The sequence below is a fragment of the Typopeltis vanoorti genome, chromosome 1, assembly GCF_054136105.1.
Source record: "Typopeltis vanoorti isolate ZY-2024b chromosome 1, IOZ_Tvanoo_1.0, whole genome shotgun sequence".
Classification (NCBI taxonomy): domain Eukaryota; kingdom Metazoa; phylum Arthropoda; class Arachnida; order Uropygi; family Thelyphonidae; genus Typopeltis; species Typopeltis vanoorti.
In genome coordinates, this window is record NC_143549.1 from 88,412,081 (window position 1) to 88,427,326 (window position 15,246).

At 34.9% G+C, this 15,246-nt stretch overlaps 1 protein-coding gene across 4 annotated transcripts in view; it reads right to left on the reverse strand.

The window, feature by feature from the left end:
• The window catches only part of LOC150110187 (puratrophin-1-like), an 877,727-nt gene that overhangs the window by 26,401 nt on the left and 836,080 nt on the right, over nt 1–15,246 (reverse strand). For all 4 annotated transcript variants that reach the window (XM_090398282.1, XM_090398290.1, XM_090398300.1 and 1 more), the window contains one exon: nt 11,845–12,024. In XM_090398282.1, coding sequence (XP_090254408.1) covers nt 11,845–12,024 — 180 coding nt within the window. The remainder of the gene's footprint in view (nt 1–11,844; nt 12,025–15,246) is intronic.

A 15,246-nucleotide genomic window follows, 5' to 3' on the forward strand; every position in this document is an offset into this window, starting at 1 on the left:
AGCATCCTAAATTATAAATTTATAACAGATTGTAACAGATATGCGCCTTTTCTCTTTTATATTTAGAATATAAATTTATATTCTAAATATAAAAGAGAAAAGGCGCATATCTGTTACATAATCATTTATTTTTTGGGTTGGGGGGAGGGGGGTTAGACCTATTAATCTGCAGGCCATTGTTAGAAACTTAAATCACTTTGGGAACATGCTCATGCAATTTAGTGTAAAATAGTAACAAAAGTTCAACTACTTCAATAATGTCATGTATCTAAAACTAGAAGAAAATGTCGTTATATCTGCTAATGTTAGAACTCGTACATAAATATTTTTTCTGGCATGAATTCTCTAGCAGCTATAATGTAATCAATTTACAGATTTTTACACTCTTGTACTGATATTGACAAAAGAAATATGTACTGTAATTTCTTCTTTCTACTACAAGAAAAAAACAGATAATAACAGAAGAAAAATATGTAGTATTTTCTTTTCATTTGGTGAAGTTACAATGTTCTTTCTTTGTGTTTTGAAATGAAAGTGCAAATGATTATTTTCTTACCATTTTTGCCAAAAGAAAATCTGCTATAATTTTACGAGTGACATTTTACCATTTTTCTCCCACAGGAGAAAAGAAATAATACAATAATATTGTTCAATCTGTCGAACTTTATTGTAGTGCAAATATTTATTATCAAACTTTGCAGTTTTGTAATAAAAAAATATATTTGTGCTACTTTGAAAATTTTTAATTTGTGGCATACACTGCTTTTAAAATTTAATAGACAAAGTTTTGGCAAATTGTATTCTTATTTACAAAAAAAAAAAAAAAAAAAAAAAAAAAAATCTTATAATAGGCATATTTGAAATCTGTGAATTATTCTTTGAAATATGATTTTGAACAAAGATAACATAATCAAGAATGTTGGCAGCTGTTTTTTTTTTTTTTTAAATAATATTTCAAATAATTTTCGTGAATTTATTATTTCGAAAACAAAGAAAATGTTCTGTTGAGTAAGCGATTAGACAAAATTAGCACAAAAACATTAAACATTGGTTCTCCAAGGTAATGCAATATTTAAGTGAAGAAAGTATGCAAGGATTTATATTTTGTCCTGGAATTTAAAACTGTACAATAAAAAGAGAATAAAAATAATTTCTATATTTTTAGTCTCTCTAAACCAAAACAGGAGAGTGAGAAATTATAACTAAGAGTCCAGTTGTCCAGCATAAAATAAGGAAATGCGTTCCTTGTTATAGAGAACTGAGACTCAGCTTCGTGAAAAAATCTGTTTAAGTGTTCTCTACAGTGTGAAGGATTATCGCACCTTCTAAAGGACAGAACAGCCAAATTGCACTTCTTGTCCATGTTCTTTCAACAGGTGTATTGAATTGTATCCAGATTTAGCTGGATATATATATACATCCTGGCCAGATGGAGGGTTAATGATATTGATGAAGATTTGGATGGAAATATTCAGTTGTTTGCAGATGATGCAAAGTTGGGATGAATCATGAAGAGTAGAGAAGATATTGTGGCCTTACAAGACTTGAATAAATTGAGTAATTGGGGATGTGGATTCAATGTTGCAAAATGTAAGGTTTTAAAATTTGGGAAACAAAGATGGGATGCAGAATTTATGCTTGGTGAGGATATATTGTCAGAGGTGGAGAAAATAAGAGATCTGGGGGTGATAGTGGATAAGGATCTGAAACTTAGGGGACACATCGCCAAAATTGTGAAGACAACACAAAGGCTTCTGGGAATGATGCGGAGGACACTGACTTGTAGAAGTAGGGAGATTCTTGTTCCATTGTATAAGGCTTTGATTAGGCCACACATGGACTATTGTGCCCAGATTTCGTCACCTGGTTTTCAGAAGGATGAAGAGATGTTGAAAAGGGGTCCAAAGGTGAATGACTAAGGTAGTTTCTAACCTCTGGAATGTTGAGTATGAGGAATGATTGAGAAGATGTAATTTGCAGAGTCTGGTGGACAGGAGGAAAAGGCGGAGATATGATAGAGACCTACAAGTTAGTAAGGGGTTGTTATAGGATCAATGCTGGAGAGGTTCTACAGAAAACAGTGGGAGATCAGAGGAGAACCAGAGGTCATCCCTGGAAACTGTACAAAGAGGGTATGAGTAGGAGAGTGAGAAGAAACTGTGTGTATGATAAAAAGATTCCCCAGATGAGTCTTTGGCTCCATGGGGTCTTGGGTAATAATAATATATCAACAGTTCTACATGGTAGAGCTGTAAGAATAATCATCTATTAGTTATGAAGACTTGTTAGAACTGCTGCACATTTCACTGATTTTTTTTTTTTTTTAATCAAAGCTGAGTTAGCTGGTATCAAATGGCAATGATAAAGGGTTTTTTCCCTCACATATATATATATATATATAAATATAAAAGTGGGGGGTGCTTAAGGGTCAAAGCTGTATAACTGAGAGGAGACTTCCACATAGCCTTTAAAGGAATGCGGAGAACCGACCAGGGCTTCTGACCTAATGTAAAATCCTCACCTTCTCGTGGTGCACCCTGTTGGGTATCTACTTGGATACTGAACAAACGAGGATGGGCTGGAAATTTGGGATTTAGCCGACCAAATTGTATTCTTATTGGTTAAACCAAAATAAAAAATGATGGTACAACATGACAAAATTTCATGCCAGCTGGGGCGTCGCCCGGTTAAACAAGGCCCCCGTTGTTTTCGCCAGGGAACCAGGGCGAACAGCAAAAAGTCAGCTACTGGAACAAATCTGAAAACAAACCCCAACTCAACATCACCAGAGTTAAAGATCGGTACTATCAACGTAAGAAGCCTGAATGGCAAAGAAATGGAGCTAGCTGAGGAATTAGATAAGTACCAGATCGACATAATAGGGGTGACTGAAACAAAAAAGACCAAAACTGGTGAGATCTTTCTGAGCAATAAATACAAAATGTTATATTCAGGCAATGACAATCAAAGAAAAGAAGGAGTAGCTATAGTATTCAACACAAAATATGAGGCTAATCTTCTTGAATGGCAGTCAGTCTCAAGTAGAGTAATGTGGGCAAATATGAGAATGGGGAACTGGACAATGAGACTTATTTGTGCCTATGGTTCCACAGAAGGTTCTACTAAGGTAGAAGTGGAGGAATTTTTTGAGGCTTTAGAAAAAGCAACTGACACAATGAAAAAGGAAAAGTTGTTCCTTGTTGGGGATCTAAATAGCAAAGTAGGAAATGATTGTGAGACATACAAAAATATTTTGGGAAAATTTGGAGAAAAGAGCAAAGCTAATAATAACGTCAATTATCTGTTGGATTTCTGCTCAGGACATGGACTGGTTATTACTAACACCATGTTCCAACATAAAAATGTGCACAAATTCACATGGAGAGAAGAGGCTAGGAATAAGAAAGTCTCACTGACTATGTTATTGTTGATAGTGATGTTTTCTCCCTGGTGCAAGACACCAGAGTGTACAGGGGATATGAAATTGGAAGTGATCACTATTTAGTCTTGAGTAGGATAAAATTGAATTTCATATTGAAAAGAATAACATGTAAGAAAGTTTTAAAGCGAATAAAAGTTGAGCAGCTCTCAGATGTGAACTGTAGACTAAAATACAGAAAGATTATTGAAAAGAAAATGAAAGAGTTTGAGAACAGGAATCAAACCTTGGAGATTCAGTGGCAAACTCTGAAGGAAACATTGATTGATTCTGCCAGAGAGGCATGTGGTGAGGTTGTGTGCAAGGATAAAAAAAAATCAGAACTCCCTGGTGGACACAGGAAGTTAAAGAGGCAGTGAAGGAAAAGAAGAAAGCATATCAAAAGTTCCTGGCAAATAAGTCAGCTTTTACTCTTACAGAATACAGAGACAAATGTAAGAAAGCTAAACAGTGTGTAAAACTAGCTAAACAAAAGTCATGGGAGGACTTTGGCAAGAATATAGAAAATAAATATCAAGAAGGTGGCCAAATATTCTGGAGGTTGTTGAAGAAGCTTAGGAATGGAGGAAAGAGTGCTGTAAAAGGAGTTAGAGATGATAAAGGTGACATGAAAACAGGAGAAAAAGGTATCCTTGAAGTATGGAGTAATTACTTTGAAAAACTGCTAAATGAAACAAGCAGTGATGACAGCATAGTGATAAAAAACACTGACCAGGCATGTAGTCAGGAATACATATCCATACTTGAAGTAGAAAAAGCCATCAAAGGCTTGAAATGTGGAAAGGCAGCAGGAGTAGATGATATTCGACCAGAAATGCTGAAGTATGGTGGTATAAAAGTCTTACAGTGGCTGCACTGCATAGTTCAGAAAGCCTGGACAGAGGGACGAATTCCCGATGATTGGAGTAGAGCTCTCATATATATATAAAAAGGTTTATATATATAAACCTTTTTATATATGGGTTTATATATATAAACCCATATATAAAAAGGGAAATAAAACTGAATGTGAGAATTACCGAGGTATTTCCCTACTGAGTGTTCCTGGCAAGATCTATGCAAGTATACTTGAGAAACGGTTGAGAAGAATTGTGGAAGAAAAGCTTTGTGATGAACAAGCTGGATTCAGGCCAAATAGAGGCTGTCAGGATCAGATCTTCACTTTACGACAAATAGTCGAGAAAGCATGGGAATATAACAAAGATCTGTATTATTTAAGTTTTGCCGATTTGGAAAAGGCATATGACAAGGTGCCAAGAGAGAAGCTATTCAATATGCTGCAGTTATATGGTGTCAATGGGGCATTATATCAAGCGATACTTAGTCTTTATTTGAGTTGTAAGTCAGCAGTTAGAATTGAAGGAAGTACAGGAAGATGGTTTAATGTTAAATCTGGTGTGAGACAAGGATGTACATTATCCCCTCTGTTATTCATTATCTATATGGATCACATTATGAAGGAAAGTGGTATTAAACCTGATATCAAAATTGGAAATGTTAATGTCAGCTCTTTGCTTTATGCGGATGATGTTATACTTCTAAATAAATCCGCTTCAAGTCTGCAAGATTCTCTGACTAAATTGAATAGCTGGTGTAATAGATATGGTATGAAGGTCAGCAATAAAAAGACAAAGACAATGAAAATAGGCAGAATCATTGAAAATGTCAACTGTGTTGTGAATGGAGAACCTGTGGAACAAGTAAAACATTTCAGCTACTTAGGCACGATTTTTACTGAAGATGGTAAATTAAATATAGAAATAGACAACAGAATCAGCAAAGCTGGTATGGTGGGAAGTCAATTGAATAAATTCATATGGAATAAGAGAGAAATTAGTTGGAACACTAAATTAGCTGTATACAAGACAGTGTTCAAACCAGTTTTAACTTATGGATCTGAGAGCTGGGTCAGAAGTAAAACACTTGACCAAAGACTAGAGACCACAGATATGAGAGTCCTGAGAAAGATTAGTGGCATGAACAGATGGCATCAATGGCAATATCATATTAAAAATGAGGATATTAGGAAACAACTTGACATTGTCAGCATCCAGGAATGCGTTAGCAGAGCTAATCTTAGGTGGTATGGTCACTTAAATAGAATGGGAGAGGAAAGATTAGCATAACAAGTGTTCTCTGCCAAGTTGGCAGGAAAATGACCCAGAGGAAGACCAAGATATAGGTGGATTGATACGGTACAAAGTGCCTCAGACGATAGAAATATAAGATCTGATAATGTTGGAGTCTTGACAAGTAACAGACTGATTTGGAGGAAAATTGTAGATAGGAAGTTAGTAATGATGTAATTTTTTCATGTAGTACTGTCATATCCTGTACACCCCTTGAGGGTACATGGCAGGAATTTGATGATGATGATGATGATAAAAAAGTGGGGGGAACCAGATATAAAAAATTATCCAAGTGCATGTAATAATGATGATGATTCTGATATGTATCTCTCCTCTCCTTTTAATACAGATCCCATACACAAGAGGTTGAAGGATCTATAAGTGCACCAGTGCCACATTCAGAAGATTCAGAAGGTTATTGACATTCTTTTTTTTTTTTTTTTGAAGAGATGACGGTAGTAGTCACATGGAAATACTTCTTGCAGTAGGCTGTTCTACAGGAAAGAGGAAGTGCAGGTCAGGTTCGGTATGTTTGCAGTTGTACAGTAAAGTTGGGGTGCTGGGCAGCTGCTGCTCTTGAATTAATATGTGCAACAGCAAGTGGAGAAATTATGTCTGCCAGTTCAGTGGAGCAATGACCATTAAAGAAACTGTAGAATAAACACAGAGCCAAAAACATTGCATCTGTAACACAGAGGTTGAAGTAAATCTGTAAGAGCCAAACTGCTCTCCTCTGGACAGCATCAAGAAGTTTTAAGTGCTCCACCCCAAAGGTAAGCAGTATTCTAAGCATGAGTAGATTTGGGATTTGTATAGTTAAGAGTTGTCTGTTTATAAAATAGCATTTTGAATAAAAGATAATGCCTAGTTTTTTGGATGCCGAGGAAGCTATTGATGTGATGTATTTGTGACAGGAGGAGCTGGAAGTGAATGTTAGTCCAAGCATGGAGATCTGATCTTGTCTGGTGATCTGTGTACTACTGAGGTTAAAGAAATGTGAGCTGAGATTTCTTTTGCAAGAGAAGAGATAAGACTGTTTTGGTGGCAATGAATGTGACTAGATTGTCCTTTACCCATTGAAGGATAGTATGCAGATCAATGTTTAAGGCACTTGTAGATGATCTTAATACTTGGGATATCTGTGCATTGCATGGTTTGTCAAATGCACTGTGGATAGGATTAATGGTGATTGAGTATAGGCTACTTTTTTTTTTTTTTTTTTATGTAAATGAGAAAGAGGGCAAGTGATAGGACAGAGCCCTGAGGTACTCCTGCATTGGTGGTGAAGCTCAAAGAGAGGAAGCCTTAAACCATGACATGCTGTGAACGGCCATTGTGGAGCAGGCCTCAATTCCAGACATGACCGAAAGCTCTGGAAATGTCAAGAGGGGCAGCAAGTTTCTCCAAACCTTTCCATTGCACATATCCATTGATGGGTGATATATGTAAAGAGGTCAGCTGTGGATTTTATATAGTAAAATTCATATTGGTGGTTGCTGATTAATTGGCTTTCCTCTACGTAGTGAAGAAGATGACTCCATTATTTTGGAGAGGAACGAGGTGAAGGCAATTATTCAGTAATTTGACAGTAGACTTCTATCTCCCTTTTTTGGCACGGGCTGGATATTCCTCGAAATTAATCTATATGGTCAACATCTAACGTTCTGGTCTTCTAAGTTATTACTATATGCATAAATCCACCTAGATCGTGGTCCTGGTATGACATTCATGATATGCTATTTCCTCCTCTTCTATTCTGTTAAGTGAATATACCACTTTAGATTAGCTCTTTTCACACATTCTTGTATGTTAACAATGTCATGTTCCTTTTTAATATCTTTTTCTAATATGATTCTACCACTGATGCCATCTGTTCGCTTCTCTAATTTTTCTCAAAACTCTTACATATGTGAACTTTAGTCAATGATCAACTGGTTTTTCTGATCCAATTCTCAGATCTGTAAGTTAAAATTGATTTGAACACTGTCTTGTATATTTTATAGTTTAGTATTTTGATAAATTTCTCTCTTATTCCATATAAATTTATTCAAATGGTTCCCTGCCATTTTCACTAAAAATTATATCTAAATAGATGAAGTATTTTACTTTACTTCAAATAAAACTTCAAAAAAAAAAAAAAAAAAACCTTTCTATAAGTTCTCCATGGAGTCGCTGTTATTATTGTTATCTAAATTATAGCCAAAGCAATGAAGGCCAGTATATTATTATGTCTGTTGTGTTTTTCCCGCTGGTATAACTGTCTTGTGTGTGTGGGGGGGAACCATAGTTTTCAAAAGGATCTCCACTGAGAATGAGATTAATGTTTTCATGCTTACAGTTAGGCAATTATTCAATTTTGTTAGTCTTCAAAATTAGTACTAGTTTTATTTACAAATATGAAATCTTCATAAAGTAAGAAGCTGAGTTGAATATGTCAAATTTCAATATCAGATTTAATGCCACTTTCTTTTGAAATGTGATCCATATGACAAATAACACTGGAGATTATGTGCATTCTTGTCTTGCATAGTTTTACTACAAGCCATCTTTCTGCATCTCTTTCAATTCCAAAAACTAACAACTTATGCACAGAATATATGTTGCCTCTGTATGATGTCCCATAAAGGATACATCACATAACTAAGGTTTTAAGCAGTTTCTCTTGGCACCTTATCATATGCCTTTTCCAGATCCACTAAACATTTAAATACAGATTCTTGTTATATCCCTATGTTTTCTCAATTAATTGTCTAAGAGTAAAAAATATGATCCTGCCAATCCCAGTTTAGCTTAAATGTAGTTTGTTCTTACCCAAGTTTCTCTTGCACAATTTCATTAGCCTCTTCTCAAGTACACTTGTTTTTTTTTTTTGTTTTGTTTTTTTTAGTACATTCAATAGGGAAATTCCTCTAATTTTCATGTTCACTTTTGTTTCCTTTTTACCTATTGGTCTGAAATTTGACTCCAGGTTTTCTGAATTATATAGCATAGTAACTGTAAAACTTTTATACCTCCAAATCTGAGTTTCTGATTGAATATCATTTAACCTCATGTTAGAATATTCAACAATTTATATTATTCTAATTCGACATTTTATTTTAATCGTTTAAACTATGTCAATAGTTTGACATAGTTTTACTTTAGAATGAAAGAGAGCAAGTCAAGTCAGTTAGTACAGCTGGAATTTTAAGATAGTATAAAACCAGGGCAACATAACTTTGGCATGCTAGGATTTCAGTAGAGTGTCTCTGTAGCTCAGTGTTCCGACAAAGCTTACTGGTTAGAAAGACCTGTATTTGAATTCTATCTGGGATGTGGACTTTAATCAAGGCTTTTCAGTTGAAGATAAGTTAACCAGTCTTATACACAGGTGGCAGAATTATTTCCTCCTGGAAACTAGTTTTTCATCCCACATCCAGGCTAATCAGTGAGAGGAACACATGCAATTTACATTCTAAAGCTCAATCTAAATTATGGTTACAAAAGTCAAAAACTTTAGCAGATTGTAAGAGGTCTGTATTTATTATTATTTCAGTAGAGAAGTATATTTCTTTCTTAAGGGGGTTAGACAAATCAACACTCATCTTGTCCCATCACAGGTGCATGCAGTTGTGCAAGTTATATAGCAGTGGTACTTAAAATTCATCGATTTGTATACTGTACAGGATTTCCATTAAATATATATTTATGATGAATTATTGTTATTCATCATACATCATCATACATCTATAGATGTATAATTGATCATACATCTATAGCCTTAATGACGAGACTTCTATTTCTAATACAAAAAGAAACTTCAAGAAAACAATGAGGAGGATAGGTCTAAGCATCAACAGGTTAGCCTTTCTTAAATGTTGCAAATTCCACTCTGTCTTTCCTAAATTTATTTACTTCAAAGAGAATATAACAACAGAATGTGCGAAGAGAGTCTATCGTAAAGCTAAATTAGACCTACTGGCTGAAAGAATCTCTAATACAAAACTCTCTTTTCTGTTCACCAAAAAAAAGAACTTTAATTCAAATACTAGAAGAATCTTTAGATAATGAGAGCTGGCATATCTTTAATATGAACTGTGAATCTCAAGCAGCCCAAATACAATATGATAACAAAGTAAATCTTATCAGAAAATTTGAAACATTAAAAAGAGTACAAAATAATAGGAACTTCTCAAAACCACACATCAATTTTGACAAAGTTGTAATTAACAAATCTTACATACTTTCAGATGAAGAATAAACCATCCTTAGTAGAGGTCTAAATTTTATTCCTTCTCCAAAATTTATCCCAAAAGAATCATTCCTTACCAAAATAGAAAAAGCTACTTCATTCCTCCCTTCACAAGATGCAAAACTTCTGCAAATTGAATCCATCTTTATTATTAATAATGCAAAACCACCCACAGATAACATTACTTCGACAGAACGCAAAGCAATTAAAAGTTTAAAAAATAACAGAGATATAATTATTCTTCCTGCAGACAAAGGCAATGCAACAATTATCCTCAACTCTGAAGATTACCAAAATAAGATGCTTGAATTACTACAAAGTAATTCAATAATACCTACTCAATACTTGAAAGAGATCCAACTCGAGAACTTCAAAATTGCACCAACAACTTATTGAAAACTACCACTGAACTATCTCGAAATGTTCGCTTGTCTCTACGCTCTCTCCATCCTCTTATTCTGTGCATATTTGGAGTTCCAAAAATCCATACGGAAAACATGCTACTACGTCCCATTGTGGAAGGTATTGACTCTCCTATGTACAAACTTTCTAAACATCTTGCAAAATACCTCAAATGTTTTTCAAGCAAGTCCTCATCTTTTATCAATAACACAGCAGACTTTGTTTCATACATTAAGGATGTGACAGTTAATGAAGATGAAATCATGGCTAGCTTTGACATAATTTACTTGTTTCACTAATATCCCAACAGACGAAGTCATAACATTACTGAAGGGCAAGTTATCCAAAAAAAACATTGGCCTTACTTACCCAGTGCATCAAGTCTGGTTACTTTAGATTCCAAGATACTATATACAAGCATAATCATGGTCTGGTGATGGGTAATCCTTTATCCCCTGTTCTTGCAAATATTTACTTGTAGGATTTTGAAGCCAAGGCTATCGCTTCCTTTACTTTAACACCTGAAGTTTGGAAATGTTATGTGGATGATGTTTTCCTCATTTGGAGCCATGGACATGATTTCCTAATGGACTTCCTGAAACATCTCACTAGTCGACATCCAAGCATAAAGTTCACAGCAGAGCTTGAAACTGATAGTTCCCTGCGTTTCCTAGATGTGAAACTGACCTGGTCTTCTGGTAAACTTAAAATTTCAATGTATAGAAAGCCTACACATACCAACAGATATCTTCATAGTCGGTCCCATCACAAAAACTTGGAATAATTTCTACCTTGGGACATAGAGCTTGCTCTCTTCTTGATGACCCAAATGAACTTCAAAAAGAAATCAACTATCTCAAAACTACTTTATGGATATTATCAAAAGTACTTAATGGTTATTCTAAAAGAATTATTGAAAAATTCCATCTTAATCCTCCTAGTCATCACACAGAAGAAGTAAATACATTTAAAGGCAATATATCTATTCCTTACATAAGTTCAGTTTCATAAAAATTAGCCAAGGTTCTAAAAAAATACAATATCAGAACTTTGTTCACTCCACTTCCAAAAATCCGCTCCTTAATAAGCCACCCAAAATCATGTCGTCATCATCTTAAATTTCCTGGTGTGTACAAAATTTGGTGTGATTGTGATATTCCTTATTTTGGCCAGACAGACAAATCTATTGAATTACACATGGAGGAACACATGAGGGACTTGCTTACAATAGACAGCGAGCCAGTGCCTTATCAAGCCATATCCTTTTCTCTGCTAATCCTAATGATGAAACCCCAAGTCATACAGTCCGCTGGGACAGATCTACTAACATCTTTCATTGCCATGATAAATTAGAGAGAAAAATCGTAGAATCTAGGGAAATCATCCTCAACACTGAACCTCTAAATAATAACTTGAGCTACAACCTCCCAGATAGTTATTCAGCTGTAATCATGTACTGGCATTCACGTGACGTTTTAATAGTAAAACACAACGAAACTAGTTGTGTTTTACTATTAAACCCCCTTTTACCTAACTCTCGGTTTAAGTCATTCAACTCTTTTCACAATATATATATATAAAAGGACAAACTATACAGTATTACAGAATCTTTATTTAATTTTTATGCTTTCAAATATGCTTACCTTAATGCTATGCTTATATTGATATATTTCATGACCTTTGTGATCGGGATCACGACGAGCTTTGCTGAAGAGTATAAGGTCTTCAAATAAGAAGACATGCCTCAAAGACTTTCGTGATCTGCCCTGCCATACAAGGAATTCATCTTGTCTCATTAATCTACCCTGCTCCTTCACATTTACCTAAAAAACAGCAACAACAAAATAAATAACATTGCATTTTCACAAAATAAATGAATAAATAAATAAAATAATAATTCTCTTTTATACATATCAGGAAATATAATTTTCTGAAGATATCAATGTTCAACTAACACTGCACTGGAACTGAAGAATCTCCATAACAAGAGAGTGTGTGTGGGGGGGGGGGGGGGGGGGGGGACTACTACTTAGTGACAGGATAATATACCAATGTATCACCAATATAATTGTTCCTCTTGAACTCACTAAGCAGAATTATATTAAAGTTCACAGCTTCTTATGATAACTTGTTAGATAGGAATAGAACAGGGAATTATTTAATATATTCTGCTTGCATGTATGTACAGAACAACACAAATACTCCATGCAATATGATGATACTCATTTTCAGCTCATTAACATCTCTGCCAAACAATCAGAGAACATAAAACTGGTAGACTCTCACCAAATATAATGGATGAATACTTTTTTTTTAAATACAAAGTTATGTGAAACTATACTTGATTACTGAAGGAAAAACCTCCACTATCAAAAAATATGAGTCCAAAATATTTAGCTACTTATGCATTTTTTGAATAAATAAGCTATGCTCTTTTCTAATATCTTCATTTTAATATGGTTTTTATCAATAATGCAAAATGTTTACTCTCCTAATTTTCCTCAAACACTCATCTGTTATTGATGCGTTGAGGTTTCCATAGCTTGAAATACCTATGCTTATTTTGTATAGTGAGCACCACATACAACTTATTAGAAAGAATAATGTTCATTTATTTATTAGTTTCATATATCTTGTTGTGTACATGTTGAAAGTTTCTTCACTTGGTTATTCTATAAATTAAAGATGCCAAGAAATTATATTATTGGATAAAGAAAAACCAAGAATATAATTTCTTGGCACTCTAATTTGTTGTGTATATCTTCAGACTGAATATTAAATAGGAAAGAATAAAAAAAGTATTAACAGAGATTTCTAAATTAATAATTGTCATACATCAAATGAACATAAAGCAGATAGTCAGTACTGAGATGTCAGCTGCATGGCGCATTGTTGCGATGTGCTATGTAATTTCTCTCATGATTCAATATCTCTTTCACATACGAGGGTGGTCTGAAAAGTTCTCGGCCTAACAATGAAAAAATGAATTTATAATTTCAAAATTATTTTATTTTTCAACATAATCTCCCTTAGGACTGATACATTTATTCCAGCACCATTATCCTGTTCCTGTAGTGATTCTCAGTAAGTTCTGCAAAATACCGCTCTACAGCTGCAATCACCTCTTGATTCAAAGAAAAACACTGACCAGCAAGAAAGATTTTTAGTTTTGGGAAGAGACAGAAGTCAGAGGGAGCCAAATCTGGGGAAAAGGGTGGATGTTCCAGCAATTCATAGTGCAGATCCCTTAATTTTCCCATTGCCAATGCACCCGCCCACAAAGGACAGGTGCATTGTTCTGATGAAAAATGATTTTTTTCTTCTGCAAACTGTTCTTTTCTCACGAATTTTTTCATCTAGTCTGGTTAAAAGATCAGAATAATATTCACTGGTTATTGTTTTACCCTTTTCAAGATAATTAATAAACAAAATGCTTTTAGCATCCCAAAACACCGATGCCATGACCTTCCCTGCTGATGGAACAGACTTTGTCTTCTTTGGTGCTGAATAACTGGCTTCTGTCCGCAGTTTTGACTGCTGTTTGGATTCTGGTGTGTAATGGTGAATCCAAATCTCATCCATAGTAATAAATTGATGCACAAAATCATTTTTATTCTTGTTAAAACGCTCCAAGCACTGTTCAGAGATTTTCATGCGAGTGCGTTTTTGATCTGCTGTGAGCAAGCATGGCATGCATCTTGTGCAAAGCTTTTTTCACTTGCAATTCTTCATGCAAAATATATCCCACACGTTCTTTTGAAATGCCCATAATCTCAGCAATTTCATGCACTTTGACTCGCCGGTCATCCAATAGCATATTGTGCACTTGATCAATGATTTCTGGTGCACTTTTTGTTACACTTTTTGGATGTCCTTCATGTGGATCATCTTCAAGGCTGGCACAGCACATTTAATCTCGGCAGTCCATTTCTTAATTGTCAAAAACGAAGGAGAAGAGTGCCCATAAACTTTCATATACTTCGAATGAATTTCTTTTGCCGTTAAACCTTCTTTTAGAAAGAATTTTATAACCACATGATACTCAATTTTATCCATTTCAAGGGATACAGACAACACTTTTGCTTCAGACAGTGTATAAAACAAACTACTTGATAGAATGACTTGCAATTTCACATGGATGCTTATGACAGATGTACCAACTTGGAAAAAAATCTTCTCTTGCCGATAGTGTTGCCATCTATGGTCCAGGGCAAGAACGTTTCAGACCATCCTTGTATGCTGACCAAATCTTGGAAGTGCACCTTCAAAGTTGTCTTGATGTGCACTAGAATATGTGATGGTCAATTTAAAATGTTATTCATAGTTTTCAGATTGCATCCATTTTTTAGAAGTTTACTTTTAAGATATAACAGTACATATACAGGGCAATACAAATAAAGTACAACAGTACAAGGGTCAGGCAAGAAAGGTGACCAGCATGGTTATGAAGGCAAAATCAATAACATTGTGTCAGCATAGTATTTCTGTAATTCATGTGGATCAACAACAATGCTGACGAGGCTGTTGTAGTTGACTTTGCATTGGTTCTATAATGAAAACAGGAAAGGCTTTATGTAACCAGGCAATGCTGTGTTAACTAGGCAAAGCCTTTCCTGTTTTCATTTCATTCTCACCACGTGCCATAAGGATCTGAACTTCACATGCTTCATGACCACTCCTTAGTTTCCAGGGATGACCATGAGTTTTGTCTCCACTAGCTGCAAAGCTCCAATTGTGTCTATAGTGTAAGATAACTGCTTACTAATTATATATTTGGTTTTATCCTTTATCCAAATGTAAGCAAACAAAGTTTGCACCTGAAGTACTTTCAGTACTGGGGCAACTTGTGGTAAAGGTGGTATAAGTTCTAATCATTTGCCTTAGTATCTCCCATAATGCAAAGCACATCTCCTTGCAGACATGTATAATGTCCATGTATTAAGGGAAGGGTCACTACCCAGACCGGTTTTGACCTTTATTGAGGTCTCATCAGTGGGAGCCAAACCCAGAGGTGGTGATACTAAGGTGGAAGTAATGGAGAAGTC